The 23722-nt window shown below is 58.7% G+C and overlaps 1 protein-coding gene across 1 annotated transcript in view; it reads left to right on the top strand.

The window, feature by feature from the left end:
• The window catches only part of smg1 (SMG1 nonsense mediated mRNA decay associated PI3K related kinase), a 39110-nt gene that overhangs the window by 8234 nt on the left and 7154 nt on the right, over positions 1–23722 (top strand). The window contains exons 6-50 of the mRNA XM_084677221.1: positions 188–401; positions 1554–1679; positions 2296–2368; positions 2464–2561; positions 2702–2875; positions 2996–3217; positions 3514–3615; positions 3765–4076; positions 4465–4595; positions 4768–4929; positions 5167–5285; positions 5408–5495; positions 5608–5709; positions 5957–6097; positions 6292–6503; positions 6884–7080; positions 7283–7444; positions 7585–7739; positions 7985–8130; positions 8276–8596; positions 9068–9212; positions 9961–10111; positions 10319–10439; positions 11087–11326; positions 11446–11597; positions 11830–11953; positions 12520–12664; positions 12992–13130; positions 13623–13847; positions 13964–14144; positions 14982–15143; positions 15380–15594; positions 15838–15992; positions 16254–16476; positions 16869–17115; positions 17535–17764; positions 17978–18229; positions 18341–18479; positions 18615–18724; positions 18853–19071; positions 19410–19603; positions 20272–20444; positions 21011–21290; positions 22306–22578; positions 23052–23286. Coding sequence (XP_084533347.1) covers positions 188–401; positions 1554–1679; positions 2296–2368; positions 2464–2561; positions 2702–2875; positions 2996–3217; positions 3514–3615; positions 3765–4076; positions 4465–4595; positions 4768–4929; positions 5167–5285; positions 5408–5495; positions 5608–5709; positions 5957–6097; positions 6292–6503; positions 6884–7080; positions 7283–7444; positions 7585–7739; positions 7985–8130; positions 8276–8596; positions 9068–9212; positions 9961–10111; positions 10319–10439; positions 11087–11326; positions 11446–11597; positions 11830–11953; positions 12520–12664; positions 12992–13130; positions 13623–13847; positions 13964–14144; positions 14982–15143; positions 15380–15594; positions 15838–15992; positions 16254–16476; positions 16869–17115; positions 17535–17764; positions 17978–18229; positions 18341–18479; positions 18615–18724; positions 18853–19071; positions 19410–19603; positions 20272–20444; positions 21011–21290; positions 22306–22578; positions 23052–23286 — 7987 coding nt within the window. The remainder of the gene's footprint in view (positions 1–187; positions 402–1553; positions 1680–2295; positions 2369–2463; positions 2562–2701; positions 2876–2995; positions 3218–3513; positions 3616–3764; positions 4077–4464; positions 4596–4767; positions 4930–5166; positions 5286–5407; positions 5496–5607; positions 5710–5956; positions 6098–6291; positions 6504–6883; positions 7081–7282; positions 7445–7584; positions 7740–7984; positions 8131–8275; positions 8597–9067; positions 9213–9960; positions 10112–10318; positions 10440–11086; positions 11327–11445; positions 11598–11829; positions 11954–12519; positions 12665–12991; positions 13131–13622; positions 13848–13963; positions 14145–14981; positions 15144–15379; positions 15595–15837; positions 15993–16253; positions 16477–16868; positions 17116–17534; positions 17765–17977; positions 18230–18340; positions 18480–18614; positions 18725–18852; positions 19072–19409; positions 19604–20271; positions 20445–21010; positions 21291–22305; positions 22579–23051; positions 23287–23722) is intronic.

Raw genomic sequence — 23722 nt, 5'->3', positions numbered from 1 at the left:
GCGCGGCTCTGCCCAAGGTCAAGGAGCAAGGACAGATGAGCGCGCGCGCATTGAGCGATGGGGGGGGGGGGGGGAAAATGCTATCAATGCGCGCCGTGCTCATCCACCTCGATCCTTACTCTCTGGTTCTCTCCCCCCTTCCTCCCCTACTCCTGTGTGTGTGTGTGTGTGTGTGCCCCCCCCGCAGCAGCAAGCTCCTGTGGGAGCTGCGCCAGGAGGCGGCAGGCTGCGTGGGACTGCTCTGCGCGGCCCTCAGCTACGAGGCCGAGCGCATCTTCAAGTGGCTGTTCGCCAAGTTCTCCAGCTGCGGCCGCGACGACGTCCGGCTGCTGTACCTGCTGGCGGCGCACCGCGCCCTGGAGACGGCCGGCGAGAGGAAGGCCTTCGCGTCCGTCATGCAGGTGGGCGCCACGGAGAGCGGAGGGGGGCGGGGCTCCGGAGGGAGGCGGGGTTGGGAGAGGTAGGAGCGGTGTGATGTATCAGCGGGGAGGGCTCGATGGGGATGACGCGTGACGCTGGTTGACGTCTTTATACTATGTAGCGTTGGCTGCTGTCCAACTGTGGTGGATCGTGAGGGTGTCGGAGGGTGTTGGTTTGGGACGTGACGGTCCAGATGTGACGTACTCCCCTTAGGTTAGAATGGTTATAGGTTTGAAATAGGTTTTATGTGCATTTAGGGTTAGTATAGTCGATTATTTATTGCTTTCTGTATATTTAGGAAGTTTCACTTATTTCAGCTCAGCATACATGTAAATGATGTTCTGTGTACTTATATGTTATGTTATGCCAGGTGCTTGCGTTGTCTTGTCTTAAGAATTTCAGAGCCCAGTCTGACCTTGTTGTTCTGTGTACCTGACAAATAAAAGACTTGAACTTGATCTTGACAGTCGTTTTGCAATGCCTGGTTAATATTACTGGGCATCTTGCCCGTACCAGAACCAGTATGAACCAGTCCCAGCCTGCTGCTCTGTGTTTAGAACCAGTATGAACCAGTCCCAGCCTGCTGCTCTGTGTTTAGAACCAGTATGAACCAGTCCCAGCCTGCTGCTCTGTGTTTAAAACCAGTGTGAACCAGTCCCAGCCTGCTGCTCTGTGTTTAAAACCAGTATGAACCAGTCCCAGCCTGCTGCTCTGTATGTTTAGAACCAGTATGAACCAGTCCCAGCCTGCTGCTCTATGTTTAAAACCAGTATGAACCAGTCCCAGCCTGCTGCTCTGTGTTTAAAACCAGTATGAACCAGTCCCAGCCTGCTGCTCTGTTTAAAACCAGTGTGAACCAGTCCCAGCCTGCTGCTCTGTGTTTAAAACCAGTGTGAACCAGTCCCAGCCTGGTGCTCTGTGTTTAAAACCAGTATGAACCAGTCCCAGCCTGCTGCTCTGTATGTTTAGAACCAGTATGAACCAGTCCCAGCCTGCTGCTCTGTATGTTTAAAACCAGTATGAACCAGTCCCAGCCTGCTGCTCTGTGTTTAAAACCAGTATGAACCAGTCCCAGCCTGCTGCTCTGTGTTTAAAACCAGTGTGAATCCCCCCTGCTTGCCTGTGTTCTCCAGCTGGTGATGAGCAGCCTGCAGTCCATCCTGGAGAACCTGGACACCCCGGAGCTGCTGTGTCAGAGCGTCAGGTGCATCCTGCAGGTGGCCCGCTGCTACCCGCACGTCTTCAGCACCAACTTCAGGGTGAGTGAGGACCCTGTGGCTCCGCCCTCTGGCCGTGTGGCTCCGCCCTCTGGCCGTGTGGCTCCGCCCCGCTGGCCGTGTGGCTCCGCCCGCTGGCCTCATACTTAGTGGTATTGCTTTCTCGATCTGACACCCAGCTCGTCACGGTCATTTTGTTCTGTTAACTCCAGCCTAAATATCCCAAACTAGATCTTCTGAAATGAGAATTTCCCTCTAATCTGGCTCAAAATTCACAGGAAAAGTTGAGCAAAGACCAATTTTAGTTTGAAACAAATCCGGAACAGGGAAATCTTGTATCTCAAGTCAAGAAAGGCAGAGACCTATTATGAAGCCAGGAGCACGGCGAGCCACTCTACTGTTCAAGACAGAACGAGCCGGAAGTTCAGTATGGCGCTGTCTCGGGCTGGTGCGCATGGCCAAACATTTTTTTGAAGGGAGATCAATTGGTCTTCTTACAAAAAGGCCTATCATGGTCCCTTCCATTCCTGTTCCCACTGTGCTGAGCCTCCTGCTGGTCTCAGGTTCTGGTCTCTCTCTACCAAACCATCCTGCTGTGACCTGTGGTGGTAACTGTGCGGTCCTGGTCCCCTCTGACGTGTCTCTCGCCCCCCTGTAGGACACGGTGGACATCCTGGTGGGCTGGCACATCGACCACACCCAGAAGCAGACGCTCACTGTGCAGGTGTCAGGTACAGACATTCAGTCACACCTCTGGCTTTCTCTTGGGGTGAAAGCGAGGACTTGTGGACATCTCAAACGTGTGTGTGTGTGTGTGTGTTTGCAGGCTGGCTGCAGAGCTTGGAGCAGTTCTGGGTGGCAGACTTGACTTTCTCCACCACCCTGTTGGGACAGTTTCTGGAGGACATGGAGGCTTACGCTGAAGTGAGTACTGCCACAACTAGCCCCCCCCCCCCTCACCACAACTAGCCACCCCCACTCCCCTCCACCCCAGGGCTTGTGGTCCCCTGAGGTCTTCTAAATCAGTATGTTCTGTGACTGCCCCCTCCCTCCCTCCCCTCCAGGACCTTGGTCACGTGGGCTCCGGGGAGGCCACGGAGGAGGACATCCCCCCGCCCACCGTGTCGCTGCCCAAGCTGGCCGCGCTGCTGCGGGTGTTCAGCACCGTGGTGCGCAGCATCGGGGAGCGCTTCAACCCCCTCCGAGGGCCGCCCATCACCGAGGCCTACGTCTCCGACGTGAGGGCACACACACGCACACACACTTCCTCTGTATGAAGATTCGACAATGTTGATTCACTGCTGAATCGAATCAAAATAACGGCCTCTCCTTTCTCTCTCTCCCACACGCACACCCAGATTCTGAGCCGCGTGCTGGCGTGCGTGACCACGGCCAAGCAGGTGCTGTTCTCGGAGGCAGTGCTGACGGCGGGCAATGAGTGCGTGAGCGTGCTGCTGGTGAGCCTGGAGCCCGGGGCCCGGCTCAGCGAGGCCGTGCTCTGCTACGGCCTGGAGCAGCTGGACGCCTGCCGCTGCTGCGGATCCCAGTACAGCCTGGCCGTGCTGGGCCTGGTCACGCTGGTGAGGACCCCCCCCCCCCCCTTGCCTCCTCCGGCTCCTTCCCTCATCCTTCCTCCTCCGGCTCCTTCCCTCATCCTCTCCTCCACCTCCTTGTCCTCCATCTCTCCTCTCACCACCTCCATCTCCTCCCCTCCCCTCCTCCATCTCTCCACCTCCCCATCTCCTCTCCTGCCCTCTCCTGTGGCGTTACCATGGCAGCAGCCTTCGTCTGGCCAGGGCAATGTGGCGTTGTTTACCACTGACGTCTCCTGACCATCTCCCACTGATGTGTGTGTGTGTGTGTGTGTGTGTTTCAGATTGTGGACCAGATCAACAACAAGCTGCCTGCCTCGTTTGTGGAGAAGATTCTGGAGCCCAATTCGCAGCTCCTGGAGCTCCGCTTTAACAGGGACAGAGAGGTGTGTGTGTGTGTGTGTGTGTGTGTTTGAGGGCCAACATGATCTCGCCCGGTCTCCGTGGGTCATGAGGACGACATGCGTTTCTGCGTGTTTGTTTGTCCACCCTTCGTTCATCCCTTACACGCGCGCGTGTGTGTGTGTGTGTCCAGGTGATGGTGGCAGCGCTGGGTGTGTACCAGGCCGTGCTGAGCCTGAAGAACATCCCTGTGCTGGAGGCGGCCTACAAGCTGGTGCTGGGGGAGATGGCCTGCGCCCTGGCCAGCCTGCTGGCCCCCCCGGACCAGGTCCCCCCGGACCCGGCCCCTCCAGACCCGGCCCCCCCGGACCCGGCCCCCGGACCCCACATCCAGCACCCCGCCTTCGCCGGCGTCACCATGCCCCCCGACCGCGCCCAGTTTGCCCTCATCTTCAACCTCAGCGCCCTGACCACCATCGGGAACACCAAGAACTCCCTCATCGGGGTGAGAGGGCCCGAACGCTGTTTGATGCCGTTAGTGTGTGTGAGAGAGAGAGAGAGAGAGAGAGAGAGAGAGAGAGAGAGGGCCTGCTAACCACACCTGTACTGCCCCACTCTCTCTCCCTCTGTCTGTCTATGTCTCTCTCTCTCTCCCTCTCTCTCCCTCTGTCTGTCTATGTATCTCTCTCCCTCTGTGTCTCTCCCTCTGTCTCTCTCTCTCTCTCCCTCTGTCTGTGTCTCCCTCTCTCTCTCCCTCTGTCTCTCCCTCTGTCTCTCCCTCTCTCTCTCCCTCTGTCTCTCCCTCTCTCTCTCCCTCTGTCTCTCCCTCTGTCTCTCCCTCTGTCTCTCCCTCTGTCTCTCCCTCTGTCTGTCTATGTCTCTCTCCCCCCCAGATGTGGGCTCTGTCCCCGACGGTGTTTGCGTTGCTCAGTCAGAACCTGCTGGTGGTCCACGCCCAGCTGGCCGTGTACCACCCTGCTGTCCAGTACGCTGTCCTCTACACCCTCTACTCTCACTGCACCAGGTAACACACACACGCCACAGCATCATGGTTATAGAGCCTTGCTTACAGTCATCACCACACTGAGTGGACTGGAGTTATGTACCCAACCTCCCAACTAATGGACACCACATCCCCTCTCTCTCTCTCTCTCTCCCCTCCTCGCTCTCGCTCTTCCCCCCCCCTCTCTCTCCAGACACGACCACTTCATCTCGTCCAGCCTTTCCTCCTCCTCCCCCTCCCTGTTCGACGGGGCGGTCATCAGCACGGTCACCACGGCCACCAAGAAGCACTTCAGCACCATGCTGTCCCTGCTGGGCTCCCTGCTGAGCAAGAAGCACCTGAACCCTGAGGCCAGGTACACACACACACACACACACACACACACCTGTACCTTGAGGCCAGGTACACACACACACCTGTACACACACACACACCTGTACCCTGAGGCCAGGTACACACACACACACCTGTACACACACACACACACACCTGTACACACCCACACACACACACAGCTAGGGACTCACCACACGCATGTGACGCACATCTCTACGTATAGTTGTGGCAGGATGGTGACCCCCTCCCCCTGTAGGAAGCTGCTGCTCACCTGGGCCCTGGAGGTTTCTCTGCTGATGAAGAAGTCTGACACCTACTCCCCCCTCTTCTCCCTGCCCTCCTTCCACAAGTTCTGCAAAGGCCTCCTCTCCAACGGTACAGAGGACGGCGTTCTCGAAGCGATCGCTCAGTAACGTTTGCCCATCTCGGGTCTCTTTGTCTTTGATCTCGTTCAAAGACCCATGTCCTGGTGTGTTTGACGGTGTGTTTCTGTGCAGCCCTGAACGAAGAGGCCGCGGTGTGTCTGCAGACCTGCAGCAGCTTGCAGGTCCTCTCCTCCTCCCTGTCCACAGATCTGCTGCAGAGGTGACACACACACACACACCCCTTCACTGAACGTGCTGTCATAAAAAGGCTGCGCTGCTCTCCCTCTAACGCGCTGCGTGTGCGTGTGCGTGTGGCCCCCCTCGTGTCTCAGGTGTGTGGACGTGTGTCGCGTCCAGCTGGTCCACTCGGCGGTGAGGGTGCGGCAGGCCTACGGCAAGCTGCTCAGGACAATCCCCCTGGACGTCACCCTCAGGTCTGACCCTTCACCCCTGACCCCGCCACATCCCAAACGCAGCACATGAAAAGGGGCGCGTTGTTTCACACGAGAGGCACAACACGAGACGTGTCATGATATTATACACACACACACGCACCTGTGAGAAATAGTGAGTTGCAGGTTTGAGGGGTCGTTTGTTGAGTAAACTGACTTAAACAATAGGTTCATATCTCATAAGACTGTGTGTGTGTGTGTCCATGAGTAACCTGTGTGTGTGTTTCAGCCACCACAGCCGTCCAGAGACGGGCGAGATCTCCCTGGCCCTGCACCGCCACATGAGCCGCGCCCCCAGCGCCACCTTCCACCCCCAGGACTTCAGCGACCTCATCAGCTTCATCCTGTACGGGACGCTGCACCGCGGAGGGTACGGCCCCTCCCTCCCTGCCTCCCCCCCTCCCTCCCTCCCGTCCCCTCGTCTGAAACACTCGCTCTCGGCTGGTCTGGGAGCAGCTCTGGGGGGGTAAAGGAGAAGCCCTGGGTGACTTATTGCTTGTAAAAAGGGCTGTACGGATGCAGTGGGACTTCATGTTGTGTGTGTGTGTGTTGATTCCCCTCCAGGAAGGAGCCGTGGCTGGAGCGGCTGTACCACAGCTGCCAGCGCCTGGAGAAGGGCGAGGGCGGCGGGGCGGGGGGCAGCGTGCCGCGGGCCCTGCTGAAGACGGAGGCGGCGCTGTGGCAGTGGGCCGTGTGGGAGGCGGCCCAGTTCACCGTGCTGGCCAAGCTCCGCACGCCGCTGGGCCGGGCGCAGGACACCTTCCAGACCATCGAGGGTGAGGATGTCCTGGCTGGGTCTGGCTCTGTCTGACTGTCTCTCTCTGTCTGTCTGGCTGTGTCTGTCTGTCTGGCTGGCTGGCTCTGTCTGTGTCTGTCTGTCTGGCTGTCTCTCTCTGTGTCTGTCTGGCTGTGTGTGTCTGTCACACTGTCTGTCTGTGTCTGGCTGTGTCTGTCTGTCTGTCTCTGGCTGTTTGTCTGTCTGTGTCTCTGTCTCCCTGTCTCTCTGTCTGTCTGTCCCCTCCCCCAAGGCCTTTAGTGTCAGTTGTGCGACAGACAGCAGTGAACAGCCTGGATAAAGGAGGGATGTGGATGTCTGTCGCCAGCAGTCCCACAGGTGTGAGATTGATCCAACATTGACGCTGAATCCCCCCTGCAGGCACCATCCGCAGCCTGGCGGCCCACAGCCTCAACGCCGACTCGGACCTCGGCCAATGGAGCGCCGGCGACACGGACGACGGTCACCATGCCAACCAGCTGCGCGTGGCGCTGCTGCTGCAGTTCCTGGAGGCCCTGGAGAAGCTGATGTACAACGCCTACGAGGGCTGCGCCAACGCGCTCACCGCCCCGCCCAAGGTACCCAGGGCCGGTCGGCACGGCTGGCATCGTGGCTCTCTGCCCCATTTGTTAGTGGTGCTGAAGTGTGCACTCACTCGCTGCTTCTCCTCCTCTTCTGCTCTTCCTTTCCTCCACCTCTCTTCTCCGTCTCTTCTCTTTATCTACCTCTTCCTCTTTCTCTTTCTCTCCTCCACCTCTTCCCCATCTCCTCCACCTCCAGGGCATCAGGACGTTCTTCTACACTAACCGCCAGACGTGTCAGGATTGGCTGACGAGGATCCGCCTGGCTCTGATGAGGGTGGGGCTTCTGTCGGGCCAGCCCGCCGTCACGGTGCGCCACGGCTTCGACCTGCTCGCCGAGATCAAGAACAGCAGCGCACAGGTGTGTGTGTGTGTGTGTGTGTGTGGTGTAGGACACCTAAATCAATGTTAGTAGGCTTTCAGCTACTTGTATTAGCTGGCTCTAAAACTCTGTCTAAATGGTAATACTATTGTTCCTCCTCCCTCCCTCCCTCCCCCCAGGGTCCAGAGCTGGAGGTCCCCCTCATGATGCTGGTGGCGGCCCTGTGTGAGCTACGCTGCCCTGAGGCCATCCAGGGCCTGGCCGCCTGGAGCCTGGCCAACACAGGCAGGAGCCTGGCCTGGGTGGGCTCTGTGGCCCTGCAGGCGGGGGGACGGTGAGCAGCCTGCTGGGGGGCAGGGAGGGGGCGGGGGGCTGCAGTGTGTGTGTGTGTGACCGGCAGCCTAGCTGACATGCAGCACAGAATCCAGTCAGCTTGATATGTTATTAGTCATCATGAGCAGTTTATGTAAAACACATAGTGTATGGGCGAGAATAGCGGGATGTTAAAGAAGGCAGAATGTGTATTGGTGTCCATTTGACACATTGTAGATGCTCAACATGTGTGTGTGTGTGTGTCAGGTTTGAGAAGGCAGCCCAGGAGTACCAGGACCTGCTGTGTGCCGTGACAGGCATGGACTGCTCCATCAAGAGCTGTGACCGCTCCCTGCTCAAGCTGTCTGGAGCCAGCAACAGCACCGCAGCCAGCCCCAAGCACACGGGCAACGGTGAGTCTCTCTCACACACACACACACCGACGTTAAAGGATAAAAAAAAAACAAAAAAAACAGGATGTGTGAGGGGTAAAACTTGAGAGAACCAATTGTAAAAAAAACAAAACAAAAAAACATTTCAATCCTTTCCCGCTCGCAGGCGACGGCCGCAAGACGGTTCTCCTCAAGTCCAGCGACTGCTCCGGCGAGGTGCTCAGCTTCCTGGCCAACAAGGCGTGCGAGTGCTACGTGGCGCTGTGCGACTGGCCGGCCGTGCTGGAGTGGCAGGCCAGCGTCCTGGCCCTGAAGAAGAGCGCCGCCGCCAACATGGCCGCCGTGCAGCTCAAGACCGACTTCAACTACGTGCGGGCGCTGAGCCGCTTCGAGGACGGAGACTTCCCAGAGTGCCGGGCGCAGCTGGAGCTGTTGCCGGGCGACGACTACGGCCTGCTGAACGCTGCCGCCCCCAAGGACAAACTGGGTAAGGCAGGTGTGTTTGTGGACGGATGTTGTTGTTGTTTATATGTCTGTCTGATTCCTACGAAGAAGACTTTTACGTTATGATTTTTTTTACTGTGTGTGTGTGTGGTCTCGTTTAACTACCCTTGTGGGGGCCAAATGCCCTCACAAGTATAGTGAACAATTGATAACGTGACTCGTCACAAGTTTGAATTACATTACGGGTAAGTGGTTGGGTGGCGCGACTTTGAGTGAATGGTCGAGCCCCACTAGGATATTAAAGTTAGTGTGTGTGTGTGTGTGTGTGTGTGTGTGTGTGTGTGTGTGTGTGTGTGTGTGTGTGTGTGTGTGTGTGTGTGTGTGTGTGTGTGTGTGTGTGTGTGTGTGTGTGTGTGTGTGTGTGTGTGTGTGTGTGTGTGTGTGTGTGTGTGTGTGTGTGTGTGTGTGTGTGTGTGTGTGTGTGTGTGTGTGTGTGTGTGTGTGTGTGTGTCAGACCTGAAGAGGCTGCTCCCAGCAGTGTTGACTCCAGACCCCTCAGAGCTGCAGAAGGCCATCGAGGTGCAGCTGCTGCGGAGCGCCGTGGGCGCCATGACGACGGCCAATGACGAGCAGGAGCAGAAGGCCACGCCCTCCTCAGAGTGAGTGACAGGGCATTTCAACCAATGGCAGATACGGGGCCTGTCCTGCTAGTCAGGTCCCATGGAACAGAACAGCTCTCTGACCCGTCTCCCTTGAACAGGTTTTTAAGCTCTAGGATCAGGCTTAATCCAGGTCTGGGGAAACTGGACGTGTAAAACGTCTTTCAACAGCAGTACTGTAAGCAGTGTACCCATGGAAACTTGGCACACTGCGCACCAATAGCTGGAGTGGTGGATGGCAATGAGACGTTAACATGTAGTCAATTCAGTTGAAATCGAATACACTTCTGTTTATCCTCATAGGGGTAGAAAGTTGTCTTTAGACAAAGGCTCAAACGATACATTTAGTCATTTAGCAGACGCTCTTATCCAGAGCGACTTACATTAAGTACAGAGACATTCTCCCCGAGGCAAGTAGGGTGAAGTGCCTGGCCCAAGGACACAACGTCATTTGGCATGGCTGAGAATCAAACTGACAACCTTCAGATTACTAGCCCGACTCCCTCACTGCTCACTCACTACTACGATACAAAGAAACTAAAATAATATAAGAAGTTCCACACTACATTGGCCTAAACTATTAAATGAATCTTAAAATCCTATATCTATTTATAAAAAACCCCTCTCTCCCAAAGTGGGAGGGCAGCAGACCATCGAGCCGTTGTTCTGTGTTGGGGGTCTGGGTGTGTTGGTTCTGTGTTGGGGGTTTGGGTGTGTTTGTTTTGACGTGACGCCTGCCCCTGTGCAGCACCCTGGTGCGCTACCTGAAGCAGACGGGTCGCATCTGCCTGGGCCCCCTGAGGATCTCCACGCTGACGCTGGCCGACGCCCTGCCCACGCTGCCCACCCTGCAGCTGCACTGCTGCGCCGCCCTGGAGAGCGCCCTCACTGGCCAGGAGGTACACACACACACACACAGACACAGACCTGGAGAGCGCCCTCACTGGCCAGGAGGTACACACACAGACACACACACACACAGACGGACACGCACACACACACACACACACAGAGACATCCACCCTGTTCCGTGTGTGTGTGGCCTCCACGTTTGGAATGATCTGGAAAGCGATGTGTTGATTGTGTGTGTGTGTGTGTGTGTGCAGGACTGCCTGGTGCCTCTGTACAGCGAAGCTCTGAGCTCCTGCAAACATCAGGACGTGCAGCCCTGGCTCCACGCCCTCCGCTACACCCTGTTCCAGAGAGAGCTGCTGCTCAAGCTGAGAGGTAACGCGTCTGTGTGTGTGTGAGCCGGCTAGAATCTAAAGGCTAGACTTGTTTGAGGGCTCGATCGGTCAGTGTTTCACTGAATGGGTCTTAAAATGGAGTATTGCATACTTGAATCACTTCAGGGTTCCCTCCTTTTTGGAAATTTGAGGGGTGGGGGGGGAACATGGATCAAGGGCTGGCACGCTTTTGAAAATGGCCATAATTGGACACGCGTCGTTGAACGTGCTGCCATGAATATATTTAGTGCCAGGAATAGACAGGGACAGGAGACGAGAGTCTCTTCAGTGGAACACGACCCAGAGAGAGGGGCTCATGCAGTCGAGCCTCTCGGTTTGGTGTTGTCATCCGTGTGCGTCTGCAAAGCCGGCTCGTTCTCCTGATAAATATTGGCAGTGTGTTAACGGTCATTGACCATGATCCTCTGGCTCAAACAATGCTGTGTTGGGGCCTTGAATGTGAGGGGCCCGAAAAGTCCTTGAATTGGATATTCGGTGTGAGAGTCCAGTTTGAAATAAAAAACCTACTTTTATTATTTCGATAAATATATTTTATATATACATTCAGCAGTTGGGGGGGAAAAAATCAGCTCCCGTCTATTGGATTGAGATTTTGAAGTAGGTTGCGTGTGTGTGTGTGTGTCCCAGGGTCCTCAGCTCCGGTCGACGGTCACCTGACAGAGCTGTGTCTGACGGCCGTCAAGTTCGCCCGCAAGCAGGGCAACATCGCCCTGGCCACCCGCCTCCTGACCCAGTGCGACGACGACGAGGAGGGCGAGGGCGACGCGCTGAGCCGGGCGTTCCGCCGCCTGTCCCTTGAGGGCGCTGTGGGGGAGAGGTGGGGCCCGGAGCTGCAGATGGAGAAGGCCAAAGTGCTCTGCACGGCAGGTGAGCCCACGGGGCGCCGCGTTCGCCTCAGCAGCGCACTCCGCCTCGGAAGCATTCGGCAAGGGCGACCGTTTTCCAAACGAAACCGGGGTCTCACACAGGCTCTCCCTCCCCCCCAGGCCAGTCCATGGTTGCCATGGAGATGCTGAGCTCCTGGTGCCTGTCCTACTGTCGGTCGGGGAAGTGCGAGCGGGCCGCGTGCCGCTCTGTGCTCACGCTGTGCAAGTGGCTGCTGGCGGACTGGAAGGATCTGACCCCGCAGCTCAAACAGGTGGGGCGCCCTCCTCCCCTCCCTCCTCCCATCTCCCCTCCCCGTCTCACAGCTCACCCCGCGGGTCGCTGCTGGGGGTCGTCGTTGGCCGACGGGGTCTGCTCCGAGTTGTTCGCTGCAACGGTTGTTGTTGGAGAGAAGTGACCGTCGGGGCGCTGTGTGCCTGATGTTGTCCCGTTCCTGACCACGAGGATACAGTAACCAACGTGCGTGTGTGTGTGTGTGTGTCCAGGTGGTGAAGAGGGCGGGGGGAACCTCTGCCACGAGCCTGTCTCCCCTCAGCAGAAACATCTCCGCCCTGCTGGAGCTCCCCCTGGTGGAGCAGGGCATGCCCCGCATCACGGCAGAGACCACCGGTAAGACCTCACCCGACTCCCCCTCACACCATGCGCTGACCTCCACCTTCGCGGCAGCTGGTAGCTTTTGGTCTGATATTCTCCCTCTCCCCCTCCGTTTGTGCTCTCTCGCTCTCCTCCTCTGTTTCTCGCGCTCTCACTCTGTCTCGCTGTCTCTCTCCTCCCTCTGTTTCTGCCCTCCCTCTTTCCTCACTCCCCTCCCGCTCTCCCCTCTCTCTCCCCTCTCTCCTCTCTCTCTCCCCTCTCTCTCCCCTCTCTCCTCTCTCACTCCCCTCTCTCTCCCTCTCTCCTCTCTCTCTCCTCTCTCTCTCCTCTCTCTCTCCCCTCTCTCTCCCTCTCTCCCCTCTCTCCTCTCTCCCCTCTCTCCTCTCTCCCCTCTCTCCTCTCTCCCTCTCTCTCCCCTCTCTCTCCCCTCTCTCTCCCCTCTCTCTCCTCTCTCTCTCCTCTCTCTCTCCCCTCTCTCTCCCCTCTCTCCTCTCTCTCTCCCCTCTCTCTCCCCTCTCCCCTCTCTCTCCCCTCTCTCTCCTCTCTCTCTCCCCTCTCTCTCCCCTCTCTCCTCTCTCCAGTGAGTGTGGGTGTGGGCGAGGCTGACTTTGTCCTGGGCCAGCTCTACCAGCTGTCCACCAGCCAGGCTCCTGAGCTGGCCAAGTCCTGGGCCGCCCTGGCCAGCTGGGCCTACCGCTGGGGCCGCAAGGTGGTCGACAACGCCAGGTCAGTACACAGAGAGAGTGTGGGCCAATGTTAGCCCACTCACACACTTTAGTGTGGACTGACTGATATATAAATATGAGACTGCTTACACCCAACACAACCACCCCCCCCAGCATGTAGCTTGACTTGAGGAACAAAGGGCCTGTTCCATGAAGCAAGTTCACCCAACAAGCCAGGCTTGTGTCAGGGGAAAGTACGGAGGTGAGCCTGGCTGGCTGGGTGAACTCGCTTCACGGATCCCAGCCCTGGTCTTGCTGCCAGTGTGGTTTTACCTGGCTTGTGTCTGCTGGAGTGGTTTCTGACTCTTGTCCGCCTGCCGTGTCCCAGCCAGGGGGAGGGCGTGCCCCTCCTGTCGGGGGAGAAGAGGGACATCGAGGCGCTGCTGCCGGCCGCCGTGTCGGAGGAGGACAAGGAGACCATGTTCAGCATCCTGGGGCAGGCCATGTGCAGGCCCGCTGGCATCCAGGTAGGAGGCGGCTGGGGGCCGCGCCCTGACCCCTGCCCCCCCAAGCCCTGCCCCCTGTTCCCAGCCCTGCCCCCTGTTCCCAGCCCTGCCCCCTGTTCCCAGCCCTGCCCCCTGTTCCCAGCCCTGCCCCCTGTTCCCAGCCCTGCCCCCTGTTCCCAGCCCTGCCCCCTGTTCCCAGCCCTGCCCCCTGTTCCCAGCCCTGCCCCCTGTTCCCAGCCCTGCCCCCTGTTCCCTGCCCCCCCAGCCCTGACCCCTGCCCTCCACCCTCGTAGCAGCTTCGAGGAGAGCGCACGTGGGGGTGGTGGCTGGAGGAGGTGAGGAAAGGACTGCCTGATTGAAATAAGACCTCACCCTTCCCCCCTCCCCTTCTGACTTACTCATTTAATACATTTCATTTATTTATAATTAAATAAACAAATGTAATTTCTTACACATTCCTAATTCCTTGGTGCCCCACCACCACCCCCACTCTCCCTCTCCGCCCGTCCCCAGGACGAGGACCTGGGCCTGCAGCAGGAGGAGGCCGAGGAGGAGGACGACATGGTGGACGTCATCTGGCGCCAGCTGCTGGCCTCGTGCCCCTGGCTGGCGGAGGCGGGCGACGCCGTCACTGAGGGCCTGATCCGCGTGTGGCGCCGCGTGGTCGACCGCATCTTCAGCCTGTACCGCGTGGCCTGCCGCGCCTACTTCACCTTCCTCAAGCTCAACGCCGGCCAGGTGGGTGGAGGGGGAGGGAGGGAGGGAGGTGGAATAGGAGGGAGGGAAAGTTGAGGGGTGGTGGAGCCTCCACGCGCGTGTTAAAGAGTCGTTCCCCGTCTCCCCCCGCCCTCCAGACGCCCGTCGACGAGGACGACCCCAAGCTGCTGCTGGCCAACCAGGGCAGCAAGCAGAGCAACGACGACGTGATCGTCATGGCAACGCTGCGCCTACTGCGCCTGCTAGTGAAGCACGCCGGCGAGCTGCGGGAGGGGCTGGAGCTGGGGCTGGCCTCAACCCCCACCGCCCCGTGGAGAGGTGTGGACACTGTCTCTGTCGCTCTCTCTCTCTGTCGCTCTCTCTCTCTGTCGCTCTCTCTCTCTGTCGCTCTCTCTCTCTGGCGCTCTCTCTCTCTCTGGCGCTCGCTCTCTCTCTGGCGCTCGCTCTCTCTCTGGCGCTCGCTCTCTCTCTGTCGCTCGCTCTCTCTCTGGCGCTCGCTCTCTCTCTGGCGCTCGCTCTCTCTCTGGCGCTCGCTCTCTCTCTGGCGCTCGCTCTCTCTCTGTCGCTCGCTCTCTCTCTGTCGCTCGCTCTCTCTCTGTCGCTCGCTCTCTCTCTGGCGCTCGCTCTCTCTCTGGCGCTCGCTCTCTCTCTGGCGCTCGCTCTCTCTCTGGCGCTCGCTCTCTCTCTGTCGCTCGCTCTCTCTCTGTCGCTCGCTCTCTCTCTGTCGCTCGCTCTCTCTCTGGCGCTCGCTCTCTCTCTGTCGCTCGCTCTCTCTCTGTCGCTCGCTCTCTCTCTGTCGCTCGCTCGCTCTCTGTCGCTCGCTCTCTCTCTCTCTCTCTCTCTCTCTCTCTCTCTCTCTCTCTCTCTCTCTCTCTCTCTCTCTCTCTCTCTCTCTCTCTCTCTCTCTCTCTCTCTCTCTCTCTCTCTCTCTCTCTCTCTCTCTCTCTCTCTCTCTCTCTCTCTCTCTCTCTCTCTCTCTCTCTCTCTCTCTCTCTCTCTCTCTCTCTCTCTCTCTCTCTCTCTCTCTCTCTCTCTCTCTCTCTCTCTCTCTCTCTCTCTCTCTCTCTCTCCTCTGGGGACATGCACGGGTCATTTAGTATCTCTTTGGGGGTTCTCACCCTTCCCCTCCTCCCTCCTTCTCTGTCCTCCCTGCAGGCATCATCCCCCAGCTGTTCTCCCGTCTCAACCACCCCGAGGCCTACATCCGGCAGAGCATCTGCAGCCTGCTGTGCCGCGTGGCCGAGGACTCGCCCTACCTCATCCTCTACCCGGCCATCGTTGGCTCCCTCTCCCTGGGGGGGGAGGCCCACAACTCAGGTACACACACACACACTCGTGTTTGGGCTCTGGTTTGCTGCAGGGGCGTAGGTTTCATTGTACATGGGCGGACCCACTTTTTCAAAACGGCAAATTTGTCGTCGTCGTCCCTCGCCGTTTATGAAGAAAAGCATCTTCAACATTCCACATCCTCTGTTAATAAACCCCTCACCCCCCAACCACATCAACTGGTCTGGCCCACGTTTTGACACGGCCCCTCCGCCTGTGGTCTCCAGGCAGCAAGCTGCCCTCGGCCCTGCCCACCTTCCTGGGCAGCATGCAGGGCGAGGGCGAGGAGGGGGGCTCCCCGAGCGGGGCCTCGTCCCAGGAGAGCGCCGGGCGGGGCGAGGAGCTGGTGCCGTGCTCCAGCCAGGACCAGGCCATGATGCAGGACTGCTACGGCAAGATCGTGGACAAGCTGTCGGCCGCCAACCCCACCATGGTGCTGCAGGTAGGTGTACTCTCTCTCTCTGTCTCTCTCTCTCTGTCTGTGTGTCTCTCTCTCTGTCTCTCTCTGTCTCTCTGTGTCTCTCTCTCCTCCGTCTCTCTCCGTCTGTCTCCGTCTGTGTCTGTCTGTCTCTCTCTCTCTCACACTCACTCACACACACACTAAAGGCAGTGAATAGTCGGGCCACACTAGGATAGAAAAACCTCCCTGTGTGTGTCTCATACTGTCCCCCTCTCCTCCCCCCAGGTGCAGATGCTGGTGGGGGAGCTGCGCCGGGTGACCCTGCTCTGGGACGAGCTGTGGCTGGGCGTGCTGCAGCAGCAGCACATGCACGTGCTGCGCCGCGTGCAGCAGCTGGAGGACGAGGTCAAGAGGGTGCAGAGCAACAACACGCTGCGCAAGTGAGGCCACACACACACACACACACACACACTGCAGAGCAACAACACGCTGCGCAAGTGAGGCCACACACACACACACACACACACACACACTGCAGAGCAACAACACGCTGCGCAAGTGAGGCCACACACACACACACACACTGCAGAGCAACAACACGCTGCACGGCCGCACGCGCACACACACACACAGCTCTGTGTTTGTGCCAAATGGTTACTCCCCGCCCCCCTCCCCCCCCCCTCTCCCTCCCCCCTCCCCAGGGAGGAGAAGATGGCCATCATGCGTGAGAAGCACTCTGCCCTGATGCGCCCCGTGGTGTTTGCCCTGGAGCACGTGCGCAGCATCACGGGCGCCCCGGCCGAGACGCCCCACGAGGCCAGCTTCCAGCACGCCTACGGGGCCTCCCTGCTGGCCGCCCTGGAGCGCCTCCGCAACCCGCACAACCCCGCCAACCCCGCCAGCAGCTGGCTCCCCTTCAAACAGGTGAGGGAGGGAGGGAGGGAGGGACGCTTGTACATGTAGTCATTTAGCAGACGCTCTTATCCAGAGCGACTTACAGTAAGTACAGGGACATTCTCCCCCGAGGCAAGTAGGGTGAAGTGCCTTGCCCAAGGACACGTCATTTGGCACGGCCGGGAATCGATCTAGCAACCTTCAGATTACTAGCCCGATTCCCTAACCGCTCAGCCACCTGACTCCCTTTTGAGACCGTTTTGCTACTGTTCCAACAGGTGTGCACAAGCGCGTCTCCGGCGTACGAGACGGCAAGAGAGCTTTTATGTGTGTGGGTTGTGTTTCTCTGGCTGTGAGAAACTCCCTCGATAACATTCAGTGTGTGTGTGTGTGTGTGTGTGTGTGTGTGTGTTCCCTCCCAGATCATGCTGAGCCTCCAGCAGAGAGCCCAGAAGCGGGCCAGCTACCTGCTGCGCCTGGACGAGATCAGCCCCCGGCTGGCCTCCATGGCCGCCACGCAGATGGCCCTGCCGGGGGAGGTGACGGCCAGCGACGCCATCACCATCCAGAGCGTGGGCAGCACCATCACCATCCTGCCCACCAAGACCAAGCCCAAGAAGCTGCTGTTCCTGGGCTCGGACGGACGCAGCTACCCCTACCTGTTCAAAGGTGAGGGGGGGGCTGGCGGCGGTGGTGGTGGTGGTGTGGTTTTTGTTTTCCGTGGGATTTGGTCTTAATGGGAGTGTTTTTCTTGTTTAACGCTCCCTTCCCTCCCCTCTCCTTCCTCCTCCCTCTCCTTCCCCCTCTCTCTCCTTCCCCCTCTCTCTCCTTCCCCCTCTCTCCTTCCCCCTCTCTCTCCTTCCCCCTCTCTCTCCTTCCCCCTCTCTCTCCTTCCCCCTCTCTCTCCTTCCCCCTCTCTCTCCTTCCCCTCTCTCTCCTTCCCCCTCTCTCTCCTTCCCCCTCTCTCTCCTTCCCCCTCTCTCTCCTTCCCCCTCTCTCTCCTTCCCCCTCTCTCTCCTTCCCCCTCTCTCTCCTTCCCCCTCTCTCTCCTTCCCCCTCTCTCTCCTTCCCCCTCTCTCTCTCCCCAGGTCTGGAGGACCTGCACCTGGACGAGCGCATCATGCAGTTCCTGTCCATCGTCAACACCATGTTCACCAAGGTCAACCAGCAGGAGAGCCCCCGCTTCCACGCCCGCCACTACTCGGTGACGCCGCTGGGCACGCGCTCGGGCCTCATCCAGTGGGTGGACGGGGCCACGCCGCTGTTCGGCCTCTACAAGCGCTGGCAGCAGAGGGAGGCCGTGCTGCAGGCGCAGAAGGTAGCTGGGTACCGCGCCCGGGGGGGGGGGGCTGTTGGTGGTGGTTTTCAGCGAGCTGACTCTCTCCTTTTTACCTTCCCTGTGTGCTCGTTGTCGCACTCGTCTTTCTCTCTCCCCTCACCCTTCTACCTCACCTCACCCCCTCCTCTCTCCCCTCACCCCCTCCTCTCTCCCTTGACCCTCTCCTCTCTCCCCTCACCCCTCCTCGTCCAGGCGCAGGACTCGTTCCAGCAGCAGGCCCCGGCCCTCCCCCTGGTCCCGCGGCCCAGCGAGCTGTACTACAGCCGCATCGGGCCGGCCCTGAAGGCGGTGGGCCTGACCCTGGACGTGTCGCGCCGCGACTGGCCCCTCGCCGTCACCAAGGACGTCCTCAAGGAGCTGATGGAGGCCACGCCCCCCAACCTGCTGGCCAAGGAGCTGTGGTGCTCCTGCGCCACGCCCAGCGAGTGGTGGAGGGTCACGCAGGTGAGCGAGGGGGGGGGGTCAGGGGGGGTCGAGGAGAGAGGGCTTCACCCGGAGGGGCGTGGTGGTCTTCTGGAGCCCTGAGTGTAACTGGGGGCGGTCTCTCCCCCGCAGGCCTACGCCCGGTCCACGGCCGTCATGTCCATGGTGGGCTACATCATCGGCCTGGGAGACCGTCACCTGGACAACGTCCTGATCGACATGACGACCGGGGAGGTGGTGCACATCGATTACAACGTCTGCTTCGAGAAAGGCCAGTTTTCGCGCGTGCGGGGGGGGGGAAAGCGGGTGTTCAGGGTTTTCACGCCCGTCTGCCTCAAACTGTGTGTGCGTGTAGAAGTAGATCTAGTGAGCACCTGAGTTAACGTGTGTGTGTGCGTGTCTACAGGGAAGAGCCTGCGTGTGCCAGAGAAGGTTCCGTTCAGGATGACCCACAACATTGAGACGGCCCTGGGCGTGACGGGGGTGGAAGGAATCTTCCGGCTCTCCTGTGAACAGGTGAGCAGGACCGAGAACTCGCCTCGCAGCGCCTCGCAAACCGTGCGGAGCGTTGTCACTTTTCACCTAGTTTTGTACCTTTAAAAAAATAAAATTACATAAATTCTCTCTTTCCTCTCTCCTCCCAGGTGGTGCAGATGATGCGCAGGGGCCGGGAGACCCTGTTGACCCTGCTGGAGGCGTTTGTGTACGACCCCCTGGTGGACTGGACGGCCGGCGGGGAGGTGGGCTTTGCGGGGGCCGTGTACGGCGGCGGCGGCCAGCAGGCGGAGAACAAGCAGAGCAAGAGGGAGATGGAGCGCGACATCACGCGCTCGCTGTTCTCCTCACGCGTGGCCGAGATCAAGGTGAGGGGACGCCGAAGCCATCGAGGCAACTCCAACGTGTTCATTCCTTATTTTTTGTTTCAGTATTTTATTTTTGGGTGTTTGTTTTTTTTCCCCGTGTTATAACATTTCCAACACGTGCTGAGGGGATTTTCATTTAGATTTTTTTATGTGGTATATATTATTTCCTTTTCTTTCTATGTGATGTATATATTAGTTTTTGCTGACATCAGTCCTTTTTCAATTCTCTCTCTCGTTATTTGGAATCTCTTTCCTTGGTTATGTGCACGCTGAAATCTAAACGTATTTCTTTCTTTATTTCTCCCCACCTCCACACCCCCCATGGTCCCCCCTTGCAGGTGAACTGGTTTAAGAACCGCGAGGAGATGCTGGCCGTGCTGCCCCAGGTGGAGGCGGCCGTGGCAGAGTACCTGGGCCTGCACCAGCTGCTGTCCCAGGGGGAGAAGCTGCAGGCCAAGCTGCTGGAGGAGACCGCCTTCCTGGAGGGAGCCGACAGCCAGCCCGACCACGCCGTCTTCACCCTGGAGCACCGGTCAGGACCTGCGAGGGAGGGAGGGAGGGATTTGTTTTTTTTAGCATCCACTCATAGTCCTCATAATCTGATTTGGGATCTGCTTTTCACCCCCTATTTTCTCTCCTCTCTGTCCCTTCATCTGTCCTTCTCTCTCTCTCTGTATGTGTGCGTCTCTCTCTCTCTCTCTCTCTCTCTCTCCCCTGACTCTCTCTCTCTCTCTCTCTCTCTCTCTGTCTCTCTCCCCTGTCTCTCTCTCTCTCTCTCCCGTCTCTCTCTCTGTGTCCCTGTCTCTCTCTCCCCTGTCTCTCTCTCTCTCTCTCCCGTCTCTCTCTCTGTGTCCCTGTCTCTCTCTCCCCTGTCTCTCTCCCTGTCTCTCTCCCCTGTCTCTCTGTGTCTCTCTGTGTCTCTTTGTCTCTCTCCTCTGTCTGTCTCCCCTGTCTCTCTCCCCTGTCTCTCTCCCCTGTCTCTCTCCCCTGTCTCTCTCCCCTGTCTCTCTCCCCTGTCTCTCTCCCCTGTCTCTCTCCCCCTGTCTCTCTCCCCTGTCTCTCTCCCCTGTCTCTCTCCCCTGTCTCTCCCCTGTGTCTCTCTGTGTCTCTCTCCCCTGTCTCTCTGTGTCTCTCTGTGTCTTTCTCCCTGTCTCTCTCCCCTGTGTCTCTCTGTGTCTCTCTCCCCTGTGTGTCTCTCAGCTCCTCTGAGCACACCCAGCTGCAGTGTCGTCAGCGCACGGTGCAGGAGGCCGTCCAGGGCAAGCTGCAGGACCTGGAGCAGTGCATCTCCCAGTACCAGGCTGCCTTCACCAGCCTGGAGGCCACGCAGCTGGCCAGCCTGCTGCAGGACATCAGCAGCCCCATAGACCTGGGTGAGGACCTGGGGGGAGGGGAGGAGGAGGGGGGGGGGAGGACCTGGGTGAAGGACCAGGGGGGGGGGAGGACCAGGGGGAAGGACCGGGGGGGGGGGAGGACCAGGGGGGAGGGGAGGGGAGGAGGGAGGAGGAAGAGGGGGTGGGTGAAGACCTGGGGGGAGGGGAGAGACCAGGAGGGAGGGGAGGAGGAGGGGGGGGGGGGGGTGAGGACCGGGGGGTAGGGGAGGGGGGCAGCAGGGGGAGATGGAGATGAAGGCGAGAGACTTTGTATCTGTCCTCAAGTAAAAGCTGATGAGAGACTGGAAGGAAGAGGGAAGCCCCACAGTCTGGGTGCTCTGTAGGCCAGGTCACACTGCCCAACAGACAGCCAGTGTTGGTGTGGTGTGGTGTGATGTGAGGCAGTGCAAAAATGACTGTTACCTCACCTGGGCACTGTGAACTGCCCTTGACAGCGTTTCAGGGTCTTCCCAGTGTTAAAAACACTGTTGCTTTTCCAGTCAACCACAGCCAAGAATCTCGCCCATAAAACCCTGCTTACTAACCCCTCCCCCCCCACCCCCCAGGCCCGCCCAGCTACGTGCCGGCCACGGCCTTCCTGCAGAACGCGGGCCAGGCCCACCTGATCAGCCAGGTGGAGGGCCTGGAGGCGGAGGTGGGCTCCCTGCTGCAGCAGCGCCGTGGGGCCCTGCGCGGCTGCCTGGAGCAGCTGCACAGCTACGCCACGGTGGCGCTGCTGTACCCGCGCGCCACGCTGCTGCGCCACAGGGCCCACCAGTGGAAGCAGTGGATGGAGGAGCTGCTCCGCGACATGACGGTGGAGCACTGCCAGCAGACATACAGGCAGTCAGTGGGACTCTCTTCATACGCTCATGCTTGGGTCTCTCTGACTCTCTCTCTTTCTCTCTCTCTCTGTTTCTCTCTCTCTCTCTCTCTCTGTTTCTCTCTCCCTCTCTCTCTCTGTTTCTCTCTCTCTCTCTCCCTCTGTTTCTCTCCCTCCTCTGTTTCTCCCTCTCTCTCTCTGTTTCTCTCTCCCTCTCTCTCTCTCTGTTTCTCTCTCTCTCTCTCTCCCTCTGTTTCTCTCCCTCCTCTGTTTCTCTCTCTCTCTCTCTCTCTCTCTCTGTTTCTCTCTCTCGCTCTCTCTCCGCCCCTCTGTTTCTCTCTGACCGACTCTCCCTCTCTCTCTCTGTTTCTCTCTCTCTCTCTCTCTCTCTCTCTCTGTTTCTCTCTCTCCCCCTCTGTTTCTCTCTGACCGACTCTCGCTCTCTCTCCGCCCCTCTGTTTCTCTCCCTCCTCTGTTTCTCTCTCTCTCTCTCTCTCTCCCTCCTCTGTTTCTCTCTCTCTCTCTCTCTCTCCCTCCTCTGTTTCTCTCTCTCTCTCTCTCTCTGTTTCTCTCTCTCTCTCTCTCTCTGTTTCTCTCTCTCTCTCTCTCTCTCTCTCTGTTTCTCTCTCTCTCTCTCTCTCTCTCTCTGTTTCTCTCTCTCCCCCTCTGTTTCTCTCTGACCGACTCTCTCTCTCTCTCTCTCTCTCCCCCTCTGTTTCTCTCTGTCTCTCTCTCTCTGTTTCTCTCTCTCCTCCCTCTGCTTAGGTTTGGTTCGTTCTCCCATCTCAGATCTTGTTGCTTGCTTAGTGATCTTCTTCCTTCTCTGTGCCGTCACCTCTCTAATACACTCTATGCATCGCTTTCCATTTTCTTTTTATCTAGTTTTTTATTAATTTTTTTCAGACATTCTCGTTTTATGTATGAAGACGAAAAAAACAGATCGAGTTGAAAGATTCAGTCCACCCACCCCCGAAAAAAAGCCGCTAGCTGCTCCTAACCAGCCCCCCTCCCTCCCTCCCTCTCTCCTCCCCTCCCCAGGTACGAGGCCCTGTTCTCCCCCCAGCCCCCGCCGGCCACCTGCCAGTTTGTGTCGGCCGTGGAGCTGGCCCTGCAGCGGCAGGCCTCCGACACCAACGGGCGCGTGCTGCGCCAGGCGGAGCGCGTCAAGGCCGAGGGCGCCTCGCCGCAGGCCTGCGAGGAGCAGCTGCAGGAGATCGAGCGCTGCATCGGCGTGTTCCTCCGAGAGAACCCCGAGCAGGGCTCCCTCAGCCTGGCCGGGGTCCTGGTGTCCGCCCTCTGCACCCTCTCCAGGTGAGAGCGCCCGGGGGTTAAGACCCGGGGGGCGGTGGGGCGGGGGTGATGGGCTGTGGAGGGACGAGCCGGACTGGACTGACACGCAGAGTCCCTGGGGGTAAGCCACAGCTCAAGGCATCAGTCCTGGTCTGGAGTCTTTGCTACGGGGTGGTTATCCAGTGGCTCGTCCTCGTCCCGGGTCTGTTTGCCACCTAGTGGTTACAGATGTTTTTGCTCCTCCAGAAAGAGGTTATGTCTGATTTCATCGTCCGTGTTCACGCATCACTTTCAGAAAGCCCCACAAGAAATATCCACGCAGCGTTCTCCAGTCCAGAACAGTGGATTCATTGGATGGGAGGGCTCCCAATTGTCAGATCAATAAAACGCCACGGGTGGAATTGCTGGGAATTGTATGTATTGTTATTGCTCTTTTAACACGAAGCCCATCCTCCCTCTCCCATCCTCCTCCCGATCACCTCTCCCTCCCCCAGACGCAGCCTGGTGATGGAGGGCGCGGCGGGCAGCGCCGGGGAGCAGCTGGTGGAGCTGACGTCGCGGGACGGGGCCTGGTTCCTGGAGGAGCTGGGCAGCATGAGCAGCAACGTGACGGCCCTCTGCCAGCTGCTGCAGCGCTGCCCCCTCCTGCCCCACGACCTGGACCTGCCCGCCCCTGCAGACACCGCCAGCACCCTGTACCTGGCCAACGCCGTCTACACCTGCCTGCAGGTCGGTCAGGAGAGCTGTCTGGGTGTGTCACTGGGCGTGTCTGCTGTTGATTTGGTGTGTGTGTCACTGGGTGGGTGTGTGTGTGTGTGTGTGTGTGTGTGCTGTTGTGGTTGATGAGATACTCGTGGCTCCAGCAAATCCACCGATCCCTGGAGGTCCATGAAAATGGCTCGACTGTGAAATTAGGTTTTGCCATTTAATACCTCCGGACTATTGATTTCTCTCCCTCTCTCTCTCCCTCTCTCCTTCCCTCTCTCCTTCTTTCTCTGTCTCCCTCTCTCCCTCCTTCTCTCCCTCTCTCTTTCCCTCTCTCCCTCTCTCTCCCTCTCTCTTTCCCTCTCCCTCCCTCTCTCTTTCCCTCTCCCTCCCTCTCTCTTTCCCTCTCCCTCTCTCTCCTTCCTTCTCTCCCTCTCTCTTTCCCCCTCTCCCTCTCCCT

The sequence above is a fragment of the Hypomesus nipponensis genome, chromosome 17, assembly GCF_054491055.1.
Source record: "Hypomesus nipponensis isolate SF chromosome 17, ASM5449105v1, whole genome shotgun sequence".
Classification (NCBI taxonomy): domain Eukaryota; kingdom Metazoa; phylum Chordata; class Actinopteri; order Osmeriformes; family Osmeridae; genus Hypomesus; species Hypomesus nipponensis.
The sequence above is the reverse complement of the archived record's forward strand: the minus strand, read 5'-3'. Positions and strand labels throughout refer to the sequence as shown.